Source organism: Schistocerca cancellata, chromosome 4 (assembly GCF_023864275.1).
Source record: "Schistocerca cancellata isolate TAMUIC-IGC-003103 chromosome 4, iqSchCanc2.1, whole genome shotgun sequence".
NCBI classification, from domain to species: domain Eukaryota; kingdom Metazoa; phylum Arthropoda; class Insecta; order Orthoptera; family Acrididae; genus Schistocerca; species Schistocerca cancellata.
Window position 1 is genome coordinate 52,307,966 of NC_064629.1, and position 19,047 is coordinate 52,327,012.

Sequence of the window (19,047 nt, forward strand, 5' to 3'; positions counted from 1 at the left end):
GGATGATTTCAGAAAATAGCCATTTTTTGAAGTTCAGTATCTTAGAAAGCATCAAGTGTAAAGACATTTAACCTGTAAAAATTGTATGCTCTACAAGAAAAATTTAAGTGTTGCTTGTTGCAGAACACAAGGAAAAAAATTTGTACAGAAAACCCAAAATATCCCTGTTTTTCAGTGAGGTTTAAACACTATATTTAATGTAGTATATCAACTTCAGTTTAAACTGTGTTCAGAGCTGCAGTGCTTCATCTGAACAGACAGTACTATGCTCCGAAGGAATTACATATTTACGTCTGTATTATCTAAACTGTCATAAGAAAACCTGTAAGGGAACAGGACATGAAAACTGATCATTTCTGAGTATGGCAGTGAAACAACACTATCACAATAGAAAATTTATTCAATAACAAAATATAAAAATCATTTGTTTATTCTGGCAATATGCAAGGAACAGTGTAAATAAAGGTATCATTATGCTAACACACAACAGAAGTGAAAGGACAAATATGTGTACAGACATCATGATCATATAGCATTAGCATCATCACAACCTGATACAACTCCTATCATTGACCACATCTGTCTACTTTCTCTTCCTCTTACACCAGTTCTCTGTATTCTCACTAATCTGGTCCTCTCCTTAATCCATGACAATATCTGAAGACATATTTCAACCCTTTCACTGTCCAACTCTTGGGAGTGCACCACCAGCCCAAGATCTAAAATGTGAAATGGGAGTATAGTCCATATGCCACCCTGTTTTGTGCACATGCTCACTTATTATTGGATTAAAATGTTTCACAAATACATCCCATTTAATGCTCTCAATTTGCTGCAAAGCTTATTATGTATTTACTACAGTTTTATGTTACTAGCTCTATGTTAGTGAAGGCAAAATATGTATTAATGTAATTTATTTTTTGGGCAGAAAGGAGAATGAACAAGTCTTGAAATGAATTAAGTTTATTAGAAGAAACCACAAAATCACTTTATTGAAAGAGTGAAGCAATATAGTGAGGTGAACAGACATTACATAAAAATAAAATTTATGTAATGAACAGACTTTTCAGCAGGCTGTTATTTTAAATTAGTACTTTATTTAGCACTACTAGCTAGTTTTCAGTGTTCATTCTGAAGTGCACAATAAATGTGGATATATCATTCTCATAGGTCACACACTGTGCACAATTATATACAGCATAGGCCTCATTTTCTACGACTTCAGAATAGGTATCCATAAAATGCACGTACACAGCTGTTAGTAATGTTTCTTTGTGTAATACTGTCTGAAACAAGAGTCAATGACAATGGATCATGAAATTCTTCACACACAGGGCTTCTCTTTGACTGTTTCTTATTGCTTTTACACACAGTTCAATAATTTTGTTTCTCTAGTAGGTAGTGGACTTTGGGTAGGACCTGTCTTGATGCTCAAGTTTTTTAGGATACCATATGATGATCCTGTTCCTTAACTTCATACAGTACAGCTTCATGAAGCTTCTCAACCATCAGATGAGCTCCATGTGATTTTTGGACATGCCATTTTGTTTCTGGTGACTTTTTAGAGACTTTATTGCTGAAAATTCAAGCTAGGCATTTGTATGTCAAAAACATCTTATATAATTTGCAGTATTAGGAAAAGGATACATCACTATGCTACTCACCATAAAGATAACACATTGAGCTGCAAACAAGTCCCCCCCCCCCCCCCCCCCCCAATTGTCATCTCCAGCAGCTCGGACCAGAATCATCATACCTATCTGCAACTCAATGTGTCATCCTTACGGTGAGTAGCAATCTATCCTTTTCCTAATGGTGTTGATATTCCAACCTGCAGGTCCCATTGTCATATATAATTTAATTATCTCTCATATTATTTCAATGAAACTCAGAAGCCTTTCTTCAGAGTCAAAATACCCACTGAAATGTTATAACCCACCTCGGTTTTACATTTTAGTATTGGTGATTCTGACGTATAGTTCTCTCTCTTTGTTACCGCTGGGACACAATAATTGGACAGTTGTAAGGTGATTCGCCTGCCATCAAAGAACCAGCAAATTCTCAGAGCTACAAAAAGTAAATTCACCCCTTTTAGAATTTTTGTCTATTTCTATTCTGTTTTGTTTCAACGGCAATGACAAGTCATAAGAAAAGTTACAGGTTTGTATACAGCTCTTTGATAAGATTGTGTGACAATTCTTGAGAAATGGGCTCAATAGACTGGTTACATGATCACCAATTTTACTCTGTTCTGTTCTGAATGTTTCAGAGTTTTATGTACACAATAAAATCCTAGTAAAAGCAAATTTCAAAGTCCCACAAAATTAAGAGCTTTATACCAAATCAGCTTAATTTCTTTTAATGTACCCTCTTGAAACACGGGTGACTCTGAAAAGCAGCAAGCTTTTATCTATACATGACTTTGCATTACGAATAACTGCTTCTCAAAATCTGTCTCTTAAGTAATCACTCACTTGCTTTACAGACTTCAGTGGAGAAAAAGAGGTTTACTACTAGTCCCCAATAGATAATCCTCTCCTTGAACCACATCATGTGGCCCATATTTAGTTCACTCATCATAATAACTTTGTTAAATTCATAATCGAAGGCAAAAAAACATTTACATCAATGTGAATGAACACAAGAAGGATCTTCTCATTTTTATATTTGCTTTAGTGCCTCATTTTTTGTACAAACTTTTCTTCTGTGACACTTCACAACAGTCACCATGAAAACCAGACTGACAATTGGGTGCAGTAACTTAACACAAAAACAGTGTTCATTTCCTTGGTCTACAGCCACACTTTAGAACAGGAACAGCATTTCCACAGAGGGGAGAAAATAAATAAATAAATAAACAAACAAATAAATAAATAAAGATTAACTTCAACAATTCAGAAGAGCACAGACACCAAAATATTTATGCGTCTTTTCAGTGACTTTTTTCAGTCTAGGCAAAAAGTTGAACTCCCAATAAAATTCCAACTACATTGATACCTATTCAGGCTGGTAAGTTAATTAACTGAGTACATAAAATTCAATTGGTCTTTCAGTAACACATAAACATGAAGTTTAAAAACAGATCTAAGGTGTCACAAAAACGCAGAATTTGACCTTTTCCCAAAATCTGTCACCACACAAGCTTTTGTTAGAAGCATCTAGAACTAGTACCAATATATTTGTCAACCATTTTATTTTCTGTGGCTGATGAAGAACAAAATCAAGGAATACACTACAAAACAAACACTTCAAAGTGAAACTCTCCACTTAAAAAAAACTGTAGGGAACAGTAATTGTTTCAGTTTCATTTAGTGTGAGGGAGCAAGACATAAAAACACAAGTGGCATTTTACATGTACTAATAGCACATTAAATATACTATGCTATAGAGGCTTACTTAAAAAATGCTCAGCATCCCAACATATGAAAGGAATGACAACAGCAGGGAATTTAGGACTGAGAATGGTCTTAGTTAAAAAAAGGACTACAATATGTAATGAAGAAACTAAATCTGAAGTACAATAATACAATCTACACAGATATTGCTACCCTGAAGAAAAGAAACAAGAAGACAGAAGCCTATAACATTATGAAGAGAGAGGCAACAACAAAGAGGAACACTGTCATAATCACTAAAAAATTGCATTACATGGCAGAAACAAATAATAACGCAGTGACTTTGTCAAGCACATAACGCACACAGCGAGGTCACATCATCTGTCCAGACCAGAATAATAACATGAATCCCTTAATTCTGATCACAGATTAGAACTCCAATAAAATTCCAACGAAACTGATACCTACTCAGACTGGCAAGTTAATTAATTGACAAGTCATCAATCCTAATTATAAATTTAATACCATCAAACTAATTTTCTCAGGTCCATAGACGCTACCGAGATCTTGTCTACATAGAGAATTATTGGCTGGAAGGAGCAGTATAATTTTACCATTCCCCATTTATATAGTACACATGACTCTGAGGATGTAGCTTGCTTTCCTAGCTGTTATTTTGAACAGTTGTTGAAGCCACCTGGCAGCAGAGACATACAAAGCATCCCACATTCTGGGAATCCATGTCACTTCATCTTGAAGGAAGGAACTTGGCCCCTCCAGTTTGCTGGAACACCAGGAATGGCTACACATCCAGCCTCTGTTAGGATGACTACAAAGATCTATTTGTATACTGGGGGTGCACAGTAGTCTATTGACCAAGTCTTTACGTAGCCCAGAGAGCAGCTTTCCTGCCTATTCTGTTGGTGTTTCTGAAGATGTCAATGGGAGCAGCCTGGTCTTAGCCACCCACGAGCTGTTTGCGATGTTTAGAATTACAAAGCAAGCCACAACTACAATGTTTGTGACTGTGCTGTTACTATGTTTGCACTTCAAGATGCCAGAGCTGCAAATTGACATGCAACACAGTAAGCCCTATTGTCCAACCCCTGTTATCGTGATCATATTCATGGCTCGTGGCCATGTTAATTCATTTCAGTGCTCTCTTTAGGGACTGGTCTTTATTCTAAAGACAGAATTGTTTGAGTGAACTTTTGTTCTAATGACTTGTCCTACAGCAAGTCTATTGCTTGCTCAGCAGCTGCTTTATTGAGAGTGATAGTATTGGAAATTTGTGACAGGGCTGCCTCTCATTTATGTGAGCATTTCTAAATTTATGCATTGCCAGACTACACTGACTTTCATTGGCCTGTAGCTTCCCCGCAGTCCCTTTTTGTTATTAATTCTTTACTAGGTCATGAAACACCTGCTGTAAAAAATGAAATCCAATGCCTGGGACGGAAGATCAGCAGGTGAGTGATTTGCTATGGAAAAATGATAGTTGGTAAACCTCAGAAGGATATTTGTTCCATCTTTTTATAATCTGTATTAATTCAGACTCTTTAAGAGGAGAGACAACAGAGACCCCAGCATAGCACACTACAGCTACAGCTACTCACACAACAACACATGCTATAAAATGAATCTGTCTATACCAACAAAAATAAAATGCTATTTAACTAGAAATGTCACTATAAAGAGAAACACAAGGAATCCATATTACATGAAACCACTACGCACATGAAAAGAAATCTTTTAATATAAATACATCAATTAAATGGCACTTACAAACTGCTTACAGAAGTTATAACACGAGAAGCATTTAAAGTAACAATGACTACAGATCAATTTTATTTCTATCTTGATTGGGACATGAATAATCTACAAAGTGACAACATGGCCTACAAATGGGATTTCATATCTCAAGGGCATTACCCAATATCTTTTTAAATCACAACTAAAATTTATTTTGGGAGAAGGCTTACAAAATAAAATACAAGAAATGGTTTCTACCACAGACATTACCATTGTACTATAACAGCACAATACAAAATTAAACAGAAAAATGAATGGGGTCCTAAAAATAAATACAAAAAGGGAAAACAGAGCCCTTTCAGCACAAATAGAAAAACCAACTGGTTCACACATTACACTCCATATCTAACTATCCTCAAAAATAAAAAGGAACTGTACCAAGGAACATGATAGTGAGAATAACTGGAATATTTTCAACACACAAAATTATGAAAAAATATGGGAGAAACTAAAATAGTGAAGAGCAATGGATATGAGAGCCACACATAAATTCAAGTAAGAGATTGAGACTCAAAAGAAATGTTGTAAACAAAACACCCACATACAGACAAGAACAAGAGAGCATACAAACATAGAGCACAATAATACTCACTGCACATGCAAAAGCAAAGAATAGATGATACAATGACTTACATGCTTAAATGAAAATGAGGACAAAATGCAAGAATTTTAAAGCAAAGCAGGTCAACAAACAGTGTATCTCATAAATGCCGTACAGGAAAATAGCTACCACTATACAGCTACACATTTTTAACCTCTCTATTTTTATGTTGTTCTACACAGACAAAATTGTTCTTAGACTCCTACGTAAAAACAGTCTTTCAGAATTTTATGAGAAGCCTTACACTTAATTCGTATTCCTTGTAACATTTCTCACTGTAGTTTGTTGAGCATCTACATTACACTTTTGTGCCAATCAAATAAAATCAACTATTTTTAGACAATTCCAGCTTTTTCAATAGTCCTAATTTGATAAGACAAGCAATACTCAAGATTGTGTAGTATTACTAGAATGAAAGTTCTTTCTTTCCTTTAAGATGTTTCATGTCCCCATAATACTCCCAGTTAACCACACATTGCCATTTACCCATCTATTTCACAATTTGGGATAAACCATCACGTATTTGCCTCATTACTTGTTAACCTATATTTTTCATCAAATTGTGAATATGTTTACCTTCCAAAAAGGTCAATAAAATATGAAGCCTATTGTGAATTTTAATTGGGATCTTCATGAAGATAACAATTTTAGTGGACAATAACAATTTTAGTGGACAAAGTGCAGACTGTTCATGCATATACACCCATGAAAAAATGTTTTGCATCAGCCCGGTCCCCAGAACTCTTGAACATAGACGTTGACTGTGGATACTGTATCACAGACACAGTTCTTTTGACTGTTCAGAGATGTCACTAAACCCACCTAAAGATGTAAACAACCAAGCAGGAGCAGCACCTATTAGATGGAGTGGGTCTGACAGGTGATCAATTCCAGTCACTCTACCAGGAAGGAAGTACACGGCTCATGTTGTCTATACTTTAACCATGATACATAGTCAATACTGTGATTCAATTGCATCCGCAATGTTACTTTGTGCCAGGAAGGGCTCTCAATGAGGGATGTGTCCAGGCATCTCCGAGTGAACTAAAGAGACAGGAACTGTCGTCGAAGACACGCCTCGCTCAGGCAGCCCAAGTGCTACTACTGCAGTGGATGCCACTACCTACGGATTATGGCTCGGAGGAACCCTGACAGCAACGCCACCATGTTGAATAATGCTTTTCATGCAGCCACAGGACATCGTGTTAGACTCAAACTGTGCGCAATAGGCTGCATGATGCGCAACTTCACTCCCGATGTCCATGGCGAGGTCCATCTTTGCAAGCATGACACCATGAAGCGTGGTACAGATGGGACAACAACATGCCGAATGGACCTCTCAGGATTGGCATCATGTTCTCTTCACCGATGAGTGTCACATATGCCTTCAACCAGACAATTGTTGGAGACGTGTTTGGAGGCAACCCGGTCAGGCTGAACACCTCAGACACACTGTCCAGCAAGTGCGGCAAGGTGGAGGTTCCCTGCTGTTTTGGGGTGGCATTATGTGTGGGCGACATACGCCGCTGGTGGTCATGGCAGGTGCCGTAGCATGCTGGCGAGGAGAAAGATACAATATTGTTTCTCCGCCAGGACTACCCCCCTCATGGTAAAAATGAGGTCCCCCCTGAGTTCCAAAATAGTACTATCTATTTCTTTCTATTCCGGTGTGACATGATTACCTTTGTAAACCAAGTATGGCTTGGGCTGCAAAATATGATCTCCTCTAGGAGTAGATTTTGAATATGTTATTAAATTCATAAAAAACACATCGCGTAGTGAAGAATGTAAACTCATCAATATTCCAAGGAGACCCTATAAGCTTCCAATCTATGCACGAGGAAGGGAATACAAAATTGGTGGTCAACAAGTCACCTGTCTCATAACGCCCAACTTTGCTGTCACTGCCCCAGACCACCCTCCTCCCCCCCCCCCCCCCCCTTCCCAACAAATTACTATTGCACTTCTATTCCTTGTAGATCATGTTGTCCATAGTACCTTGTGCCATCTCCTTTGGATAATTTTAAGTACTAGATATGTCACTGTGCCACCAATATCCATCATGTGTCAAGAAGAATATGCCCAGGCCATAGCCAGTTTCCAATTACATCAAAGCACTGCTGCTCAAATGACATGCCACAAGTAGTGGCAAGAACCTTAGTCTTGGGTCGTTTGGGGGAAAGAGACCAAACAGTGAGGTCATCGGTCTCATCGGATTAGGGAAGGATGGGGAAGGAAGTCGGCCGTGCCCTTTCAAAGGAACCATCCCAGCATTTGCCTGGAGCGATTTAGGGAAATCATGGAAAACCTAAATCAGGATGGCTGCACATGGGATTGAACCATCATCCTCCCGAACACGAGTCCAGTGTGCTACCACTGGGCCACCTCGCTTGGTAAGAACCTTAGTCATTTCCACTCCATACTTGATGTAGAAATTACACAACAAAAAGGCATTTGGATCCTGTGGTACATACTATAGTTGGTTTTTGCTGACTTATTTATGTCTTTCAGTTCTGCAACCATATGAAGAATGAAAACAAGAATTTCAGTAATATCTTCTTTGGTGAAATAATTTTAAAAACGAGGATCATTTAAAAATAATGCCAGTAGGCTAACACTGTGAAAGAAGTGAGGTGCTCGTAGTGTACACCATGACTATATTACTTCACTCCTTATAGAAGAGGTATGTTATATCACTGTCCCTTCAATTTATGCAATGTGAGACAGCTGTGTTAAATGGAGTTCACACAATTTTTCAATATGGAAATTACATGGGAGGAAAAATCATACACCAAAACTGGAACTTAATGTGACAAGAGGTTGCTAGAAATAATGAGTGCTTAGCAGGCAGTTTGTTGGCAGCAGACTGCAGATCAGAGCAAATTTTCTCAAAGGCCAGCCTGTCTCAAGAAGGAATGTGCAATTGTAAGTAATACCAATTTGAAAATAGTTACGGATGAAATACTAGGGCGCACTTGGCATAGATCAGCAGCTTCTCTGATGTTCCGGCAGGTATTTGCAGTTTCGTTTTTGCATTGTGTAACAGGAGTCAAGACAAACACACTGCCCATCACACCTTTCATGTGACACCCAGTGTCACTGGAGAGCACCTTTTTCCCGTTGCAAACAAAATTATTTTCAAGGCAGAATTCTACATGCCAATTCGATAGAATGCTCCCAAATCAGTCTAGTGTGATATTTGTTTTAACAATACACATTAACAGATGCTGTGAAACATGAAGAATAAACAGTACTTCAACAGTGACATTACCTCCTGGCCCATGCTGACTACTACTGCAATGCAGGAGCACTGCTCAGTTGCTGCTGGAGTACTGGTTATTCTTTGTGTTCTACTGTCCCTATTAATACACATCGAAAAAACAACTATCACACTGGACTAATTTTGGACTGCTCTATTGAATGGGCATATAAAATTCCTCTTAAAAAACCATTTTGTTTGCTTCAACTCCAGTACACAATGCAAAAATGAAATTGCCAATACCTGCTGAAACATCAGAGAAAATATGCCAGTGACTATTAGGAGGGGCACCCGGTATAAGAAGTGACATTAAAATTACCATATTGTACGGACTATAAGATGCACTCTTTTCTTCTAGGAATTGCCTCAAAATTCAGGTGTGCCTTGCACTCAAAATTAATACAAAAATGTCCAGTGTTTGATTTACAATTTCCACCAGTCTTGAAAATGACCATATAATCGATGCCATGGGAAACCTATCTCTACATGGCAACGCTGGATTCAACTGGCAACAGCAGTGCACTGATGTGACAAAGACAAGTTGCGCGTATTCGTAAGATTGCTAAAATCGTCTCCTTCATGGCCTGCCATAACAAATGTGCAAACAGAGGACTGAATGCAAATGGTGAAAACTAGAAGATGGCATATTGAAATGGATTCAAGGACACTGTCAAAATGGCATTTGAATTAATACAAAAATGATTGAAACACACACTCATAAGCTAGCATTATACTGGAAATTAATAGTCTTTAAGGGTGGAGTCGGTTGGTGCTACAGGTAAATGAAGTGTCAGACTTGGCATGTGAACCAAAACCAAAATATCTCAGAAAATGCCACAGAGTTGGAGAGAAAATACTATCTTTCCATCACTTTATTATTCAACAATGAAAGAAAATCAGTGTGGAACTAGCCAAATACAGAATATGGAGGAAACCACTCCGACATTTGATGTGCCGAGTAACAGAACTGCTGCCATGAAAGGTGCTAAAAGTGTAACTATAAAAACAAGTGGATATGAAAAAATTCACTACACTCTTGTCCTTTCATGTTGTGCTGATGATACTAAGCTTAATCCAATGATCATTTTCAAGTGCAGAACAATGTCAAAGTCTTCTGAAATACCGATAGGTGGTGGTGTTCATGTATGTGACAAGGATTGGATGGCTGATGCTGGTATGAAATTATGGATTAATTGAGTGTGGGAGAGAAGGAATGGTGCTTTATTGAAGAAAAATTCTTGTCTTGTGCTAGATCAGTTTAGGATACTTCTGTGCAAGAGAAACTGAGTCAGGGAAATACAGAGCTTGCTGTTATTCTGAGAGAACTAACTTCACAACTGCAACCTCTTGATGTCTTGATAAATAAACCATTTAAAGTGTATATGGGAGAGGACTGCAACAAATGGATGAAACCCAACATAAATTCACGCTGAAGGGAGCTTTGAAATGACCTACAAACAAGCCTGTCAGTGGATAAAACAGTCATGGTCTAGAGTGCAAGAGGACATTATGGTTAAATCTTTCAAGTGCGGCATGAGTAATGTTCTCGATGGCTGTGAGGGTGATCTTATATTTGAAGAAGACAACAATGACTATGAAGAGGAGGAGGAGGAGGAGGAGGAGGAGGAAAAAGAAGAAGAAAATTCAGATGATGATTTTCAGGGATTTTAAAGGTCAGTTCAGTTTTATCAACTACGGATTTCTTTTTTTAGTCTGGCTTTGCAATCTAATAATAAAATTGGTAAATATGTTCTTTTTATCAAAATTGCTTAAAAATTTAGGAGCACCTTTTGGTTTGTAAAATATGGTAGGGTTATATACGCTTATAAAGAACACCAGATATTGATTAGCCCACAACCTGAACACTTTACAGCACAAGAAACAAAAAAATCTCCTGTGTGTTGCAAATGTGGAAAAGACTGTGCAAAATAATAATGTTTGCATTAGTCTCGTACTTTATATTTTAGTACACTTAGCATGATGATGCTTTAATCTACAAATAATCTTTCTCACATTACACTAAGTCAAGGAATGACAGTTGCAGAAATAAAAATATAGAAAAGAAAACTTGTTACTTGTCTAGAGTTGGGTTTGTTTTGAAGTAATAACAATATAATAAATGCATCCTGTAAAGAATTTTAACATTTAAATATGACATCCTTTCTACTGTATTTTGACTGATATATTGCTGTAAAGTGGGCTTGTGTTTTTTCCCCAATTGAGTGAATTTATGCCTATTTTTCTTTTTTTGTTTACACTGTGTAGTATCTTTAATTCATTTAATAAAAAACCTGTCCAACTGTGTTTAACAAATAAATGTGAACAATGGGAAATGTGAAAATGTTTTCAGAGATAATATTAGAAATGATAATTAAGAGGGGCCCTGAGAAACTCAGTTAAATATAATTATGGCAGCCCAAGGACCTTCTACTGAATGCTGCACTACATTTCGAAGTAACACAGAGGCACAACACTATTTTCCAATATAGTGATCAAGTCTATGTAAATAATGACTCGCGTTCGAGCAATCGTTCAGTTCCTTAGTAGGAATCTGCTCCTTGGCCAATCAACCATTCGACAAATGCCATGTGAACATCCTTTACCATCAGAAAATTTCTTTCCACCCAGACTTTCTTCCTGGATTGCCTAGACGTTGTTGTCTATGGTCATTGTTGATGAGCTTCCTGCTTGATCAGTACCAGCCATGTCTGCAGTCTTTGTCTAATTATTAGCATCATTTCACTACAACTGGATGCAAGATTGCATTTGGTCCACATACCACCACAATTTCATGGTGAATCTGTGCAAAATTTATACTTTTGCCCAAATGAATCTTACTGCCACACTTACTTCAACTTTGGAGTATATTTTCAGTTCCCACATTATTTCAATCTCACACTGTGATGAACCATTCTCTGTTTGCAGGAAACCCATAAAATGTACTCTCTTCTGACAATGTGTCACTCTTGTTGTGCAATCATCTTAATATGGGATAACATGTCTAACTTATTTTCTGAAGTCTCTTCATAGATACATACATTTCTTAAAAAGAATTGCCAGTAGATTTACATTTATATAAATCACTCAAAACTGTTTCTCCACAATTCCCCTAAGGTCATTTCCATCACACTTAAGCTGGCTTTTTGCTTTTATTCCCTGAGCATTGAACAGAGTGGTTATAATTAAGCTTTTGCTACTTGCGAGGGCCCTCAGGAAAAAAATGAGTGATCACAGTACAAAGCAACTTTCTGGAAATATTCGTAAGGACACACGGAAGAGAAATATTAAATAAACCATTGAAAGAAACGTATGTTAACATCCACATGAGAGGGCAACATTTGTTAATCGCATACAATGTTAACATTCCAGGTTACAAAAATTGCTCAACGTGATGACCATCTCTATCCATGACAGCCCGGAACTGCACTAAAGATTGTTCACAATACTTTTTGAACAGTGGACCTTGGTGCACTGCTTGAAGATTGCACATTGTGTCCTGCACTCTCTGCCATGGCATCAATAACTTCAGCAACAACTTGTGCAACTGGCTGTAGGTATCTCACTGGATCAGTTCCCAAATTACCAGATGATTCCCACTTCCAAATCATGCACTTCAACCAGTGTGGAAAGAGAACCTCTTCATATTATTTTAAAGCACTGATACTCACAAAGAGCAGCAGCACTGTTGTTGTTCTTTTGATAAAACAGCATTATGAATAAAGCCCCGATCACCTTGACAAACCCATTTTGACTGTCTGCAACTTAATGCACACTGATACTTGCGTTTCAAACCTATGTCTCCGTACCAGTAACGGAGCCTTATGGCAAATTATGACAATATCACCACGAACAATGCAAGTCCTGCAGGACACAGCCTGAATGTCATTCCTATAAAGTTGGGTACCAATACAGTAAACAGTTTTCAGTCTACACTAACTCAAGCAGCGAAAGTTTAATTGTAACCACCTGGTACTCTCATGTGACTGCTCCAGTAAGTAGAATTAACTATGATGTTTAAATTTTGTGTGTTTAACAACACTGAATACTGTTACATAAACAGCAAAATTACCTAAACTGGTATACAGATATGAACAGATATTAATTATTTCTCCTGAGTTGCCCAAGATGTAGTACTGCAATTATTTTCTGAACAATTCAAGATACAAAATTAAGGTTTTCATTAGCTGATTGTATCCAGAGGAACATACAATTTTCTTACATGGTTAATGCTGTTAAGTCTCATCAGCCAAGTATTGAGGTATATTTTTAAACTGGAATAACATGTTTTTAACAGAATTTGAAAACTTTTGTTAAGATGAATACAGTTCGTTAAGGTTAGCAAAAAACCTCTTATGAAAGTAATGGAGACACATGCTAAACATGAGAGGCAAGGCATACATAACTCAGTGAGTGGTAGTAAACAATTAGAACCAGGGTCCTCATGCCAGGCTCTGTTTATATATGCAACAGTCAGATAGGTTGAGGCTACTGAGATAAAAACATGTCTCCTTTTGGCACTACTTTATACCACAGAGAAACACAGTCAGCTACATCTGTAAATGGAACCTTATGGTGACATATCACAAGGGAAGTTCCTGGCAGGTTAACACTGTGTGCCAACCCAAGACTCGAACTCAGGATCTTTGCCTTCATGCTCTACCGATCGAGCTACCCAAGTACAACTCACAACCTGTGCTCACTGCTCTACTTCTGCCAGTACCTCACCGCCTACCTTCCAAACTTCACAACTGGCAAACTTCAAAAGGCAAAGGACCCAAATTGAGTCTCGGTCCAGCACACAGTTTTTATCTGCCAGGGAGTTTCATATCACTGCACATTGAATACCTCATTCTGGATATCAGAAGGGGATTAGTAAAACTATTGCAAATATATGTAGGCCTCATGACTGATAATATTTCATATAATGATGCAGCCTAGCATGAGAGCCCTGCCAGGCAGTGTTTACATCGCAACAGAAGATTTCATATCCACACAGACAGTCAACCACATTAAAGCACTCGCTTCCATGAGACAGGGAGGCACAGTGCACCAGTGCAGAATCAGTTCTGCCTTGTGAATTAACAATGGGGGCCAGTGTGCCTGATGGCTCGGATGTAGCTTTTAGGCAGTTTTTCACATCCACCTATGAAAATACTGGGCTGGTTTCCACACATCCTGTCTCAGACACACGATGTACACTTTGTAACACGTTATGTTTCAACTGTTGTTCATAACTGACACTTAGAGGTCAAATGAATCTTGGGGTGGTGCTTGGATAATGGTTGGCAAAACCTTTCCAGCTGCCTCAAAAAATGCAGAGTGCAATTCTGTTGCATTCTCCTTAAGGTACCCGCGATCCATAATTTTGAAGTAGCAATTAGCTGGTGGTACTGTCTGCGAGAAAAAAAAAAAGAAGAGACAGACCTTAGATATTTTGTGTCTCACAATTTTGATTGAATGTTAGAATGATGTCACTGTGGTTGATGCCAGTATGGTGGGCAACTTCTCATGCTGACAACTGTTTTTGTTGTAAGTGACAATGCACACACAATCTAAGCTCAAAATGATGCTTTGTGGCATGTTGTCAGACTGAACAATGTGTGCAAACTGAACTGTGCCAATCGTAACTGGAGACAAAAAGTGTTCTACTAAATCGCACTGATAATACAGATTTACTTTTACCTCCGTAACACACAAGGCTGTACAAAGTGATTTATTGAGAAAGATGTGGGGCTGGTACAAAATATTTACTCGAGTGTGTTTAAGTTGCAGAATATATGAGGCTGAAAGAATATTTTTTTAAGGGGAAAAGGTTGGTTCCAGTTATGAAAACACCTTTTGTTTGTATTTTGGTCTTTCTACACATTTTTCGTAGGTTACCAGCTCCAATTAAACTCTATTTATACCCGAGTTTGGTTGCGTGCATTCTGAAAGCAATGTATCAGTGTTTACATGTGAAGATATGTCCAAGTATGAGAAATCAATAAGATCTTCAGCTGAAGGGAGACTGAGAATTAAGAGCAATGAACTCTGTGAAGCTAAAGTTCACTCTATTCAAATAATGTTGATTCCATATCATTTCATTACCTATGTGCCAAGTTCCCAGATCAATCTGTCCACAAGAAACTGGCCAATGAAAAGAGATAGGTGTAAGGTTGCCAAAATGACATTCCAACTTGCTAGTTGAAGAAGACTGGACTGGCTGATCGTTAAGTAAAACTGCTAGACTCAGCCACACCAACTGACATATGTCCTTCCTGTTAGCTCAGGAAGGTATCCTGATTTTATGCAAAACTTGAAAATTTTCAACACAGTCATTTCACTATCATCTGAAACACTGGGCAAGTCCTTGCTAGTCACTGGATGTTTCTTTCCAGTATATAACAATTAGTTCATTAAAATGTAGTGCCCTGAGACTGGTATGCTATGAGAACTCCAAACTGGCAAGTTCTCTCACCGTACGGTAGTCACGTATTAGGGACAGTGCCTTATTATCTCTCTTCTAGGGGTGCTTTTTTCCCATACAAATGGCTGATAGAATGCATTATATGGGCAGACAAGTCAGTCAGTTTCATTTGTCTTGATTTTTTTGTTATACATCTCCAACTAAGTAGCTTCTAATTATCTGACACACTCTTATCAAGTACAAGGTGATTGCATGCATGAGGATGGTACATTTTGTCACAATAGCACCTTCCAAATACTACTTTGATTACTTTCACCTTCAACAATGTGAACTCTAAACCAATTACTGGAAGAGTATTGCTAAAGGGAAATATCTGGGTTCAAATCCTACTTTTTGTTAACTGTATCTAATTTACAAAGATGTGACATTTTCTTTCACTGTATCTAATCTATGAGAGCAATCCCCACACACACTGACAATGATCAAAAGTATATTGTGGAACGATTGTCTTAACTGATCGATTCCATATTTCTGATTGGTCGTGGGTATGATGCACCAAATGGTGAAAAAAAGAAGCAATAATTGACTAGTTACTCAGTCATCAGCAGGAACCAAGTATAAAATCCAAATTCCTGTAAAAAGCTTCAACAATTCCAATATCTGCGACGAGTTGCAGCTAATAACACCCTGAAGATTCAGTAGCTACTGTCACAGCCTCTACTCCACTTACATGATGTAAAATCTTTCATCATCATCATCATCATACTGAACTATTCTTTATTTTAATCCAGCCCCTAACCCAGTTCAATATGTGAGGCTACTCACGAACTGGCATTTTACGTACTGACAGCCAGTTTGAATCCTGCTATTTGAATAGATTTTAATCATCAGCACTTGGCCAGCAAAGGGAGTATAAGTGGTAGTATATTTTGTCTTAATGGTAGGTTAAATTGCAAACTTCTACATTGTGTTTCATGTAGTCAGGGCAAACAACACTGTTGGTGATGACCTAACCTTTAAATGGAGATTTACAGGTTGCCTCCCCTATTCAAGAGTAGCAGACTATGTACTAGTTTCTGGTTTCCTCTCCCCTCCCCCTTATAATCAACAACACAAACACAACACTATATTTCACACGAATTCATTAGAACGAAGAGTGAGACTAAGATATTCACCACACAAGTGGCTGAAGTGGTATCTAATCAAAGGATAGCACAAAGCTGTTGCTCACATAAAGCATCACCACATCATGATGACAACAATAACAATGGTAACAATAATAATCAAATTCAGACTCAAAAGACCTTTCAGCCTCTGAAATGTGTCACACAGCCATTTCTAAGACAGGAGTGGGCAAATTAACAGCAAAAACATTCAAATTCCGCTTTGTGGTATGTGATGATATAATCTGCTGTCCAGTCAGATTAGGTGCTCTAGGAGCCACCCCAGCATCAGAATGGTATGCCAGGTACTAGCTGTTCCAACTGAAAACTACAAGTTACGGTTGGATACAATAATCAACTGGCCATAATCACTATGGACTTTCCCATCAGTATATTGTATGCAAGTCAACAATAAAGCTTACAGGAAGTATGTAATAGGCAATTAAAATAAAGAAGCTACCAAAGAATTATGCAAGTTTGATCAAGTTGTGATTTAAGTCAATTTATACATTTCAGGAACATCATTTTAAAACTGCACTTATGTTAAACCTCACTGCACACACGATGAAAGCTTATGAAGTGTACGCACTACTGCCACAAGGCAGCATCTCCGTAGAAAATTAGAACACGATGTTAAACAAGTACACAACAAAACCAGGAAATCTTGAGCTCTTTTTGATATTTGCATACCTGATTGAAAAGTTGTAAAAAAGAGGTTCCTTGTCAATATATTTACGGCCAATGATGATGCTACAAAATACATGGAGGAGTAATGTATAATGTAGAAGGGAAATGACTTTTATTCAGTTAAAAAACTTAATATTAAAAATGTTCCACTCTAAAAAATATCTTGCTTTACTACAACAGACAATTTCTATGATAACATTCTTTCTGAAACAAAGATTTGAACCAATTCCCCGTTTCATGAGTTTTGTACTTGTCATATATTTCATTCTCATTTTATGCCTTCAATTTAGTTTACCAGTCTGTTATCACAGTTTCTAGTATATTCAGTGTTATTATTCCTTGCACCATACTCATCTCCAATTCTACTAAAAAAATATATTGGTTATGTTAATTCCCACTGACAGAGGGCATTTTCACACACGGGGAGTACATGTCGTATCAGTGTGACTTTTCACTAACGGTCGACTTTTTTCCTTTTATACACGTCCCCTGCCATCCCACACCACCTTTACGAACACTCTACTAACTACGTGTAAATTAGAGTGTTAAGTGACTAGCTACTTCAAGAAATAATTTCTCTTTCTTTTATTTAACTAAAATTGAGGGCCTGCATAACACTAAGATAAGAGTTTTTGAAATTTTTAAATAATTAGTAACTATGCACGTTAGTTGTAACCTACATGCTTAGCAGCCAATAATGTTCAACTCATACTGAAAAACTAACATCTGCAAGGATTATGGCTTATGGGATGCAAAGATCTTAGGAAAAAATACAAAAATGTATCAACAAAAGTGTAATAATATATTATTTCACTTTTAGAAGTCCAAAAATTGTTTAAATTTTCATGCAAGAATTCATACAAATTTCATATAAACAAATGTAATGTAAGATATAAGATGCAAATTCTCACACACATCTATGCAGTGCATTTAAAGCAAAACAAACCAGGAAGGACAGACATGCTAATGAGGAAGGCATACTCCCTAAATTTATTTTAATAAGACAAGCATAAAAGACTTAACATTCATTCATAAAATTACAGTGACTCACTAAATAATATCCATCAAATCACTGATGATACACTTAACATTCAGTAATGAAAATGCAAGACCTGTAACAGCACATGAAGAACAATCAGGTGCAAAGAATCATCGACACTTTACAAGATGCAGTCATTAACAAGCATGAGTTTCTGCGCGTGCGCGCACCGCCCCCCCCCCCCCCCCCCAGACACACACACAACTTAATCTAAATATCACAATATTGTCCAATAATACATTATTCTTAACAACAAAAATGATTAATAATGACTAGGATAAATGAAAGTATCATTATGCCCAATTTGGCTGACATTTCACAAACATTATGAGATGAAGCTGAAAACTTTAATACAAGTTCTGATACATAATTTTTCAAACTGCATGACACAGTCAATTCAACATCATAAAAGATCCTGAAATTAATAATTATAACTGCAAAGTCAGATATATACAAAGATTATTTTATTAAAAAAGCATATAAAACGCACAAAATTGTTTTGTATTGTGCTAATTTATCTTTTATTTGAAATATATTACCTTTGACATTCCTTGAAACAGAGTATGTTACAGACAGATACATCAACATGTACAAATAGCAAACAGATTTGTGCTTCAACAATCTCTTCATCAATACACAGAGACAGTTTTGTATGATATTCACTAAAATGTAATTTGTTGCAAGTTTCTCAGTCAGTAAAAACTGTGTTAGTGATCCCTGCATATATTTGATACGTAATATTTAC

At 37.2% G+C, this 19,047-nt stretch overlaps 1 protein-coding gene across 2 annotated transcripts in view; it reads right to left on the reverse strand.

Moving 5' to 3' along the window:
- Nucleotides 1-433: 433 nt before the first annotated feature.
- The window catches only part of LOC126185153 (glucoside xylosyltransferase 1), a 172,996-nt gene continuing 154,382 nt past the window's right edge, over nucleotides 434-19,047 (reverse strand). The window contains exon 8 of one of the 2 annotated variants that reach the window (XM_049928001.1): nucleotides 434-719. In XM_049928001.1, coding sequence (XP_049783958.1) covers nucleotides 526-719 — 194 coding nt within the window. In that variant the 3' untranslated portion in view covers nucleotides 434-525. Of the gene's footprint in view, nucleotides 720-18,044; nucleotides 18,376-19,047 lie in introns of those variants that run through there. The other variant, XM_049928002.1, reaches the window with a different exon arrangement.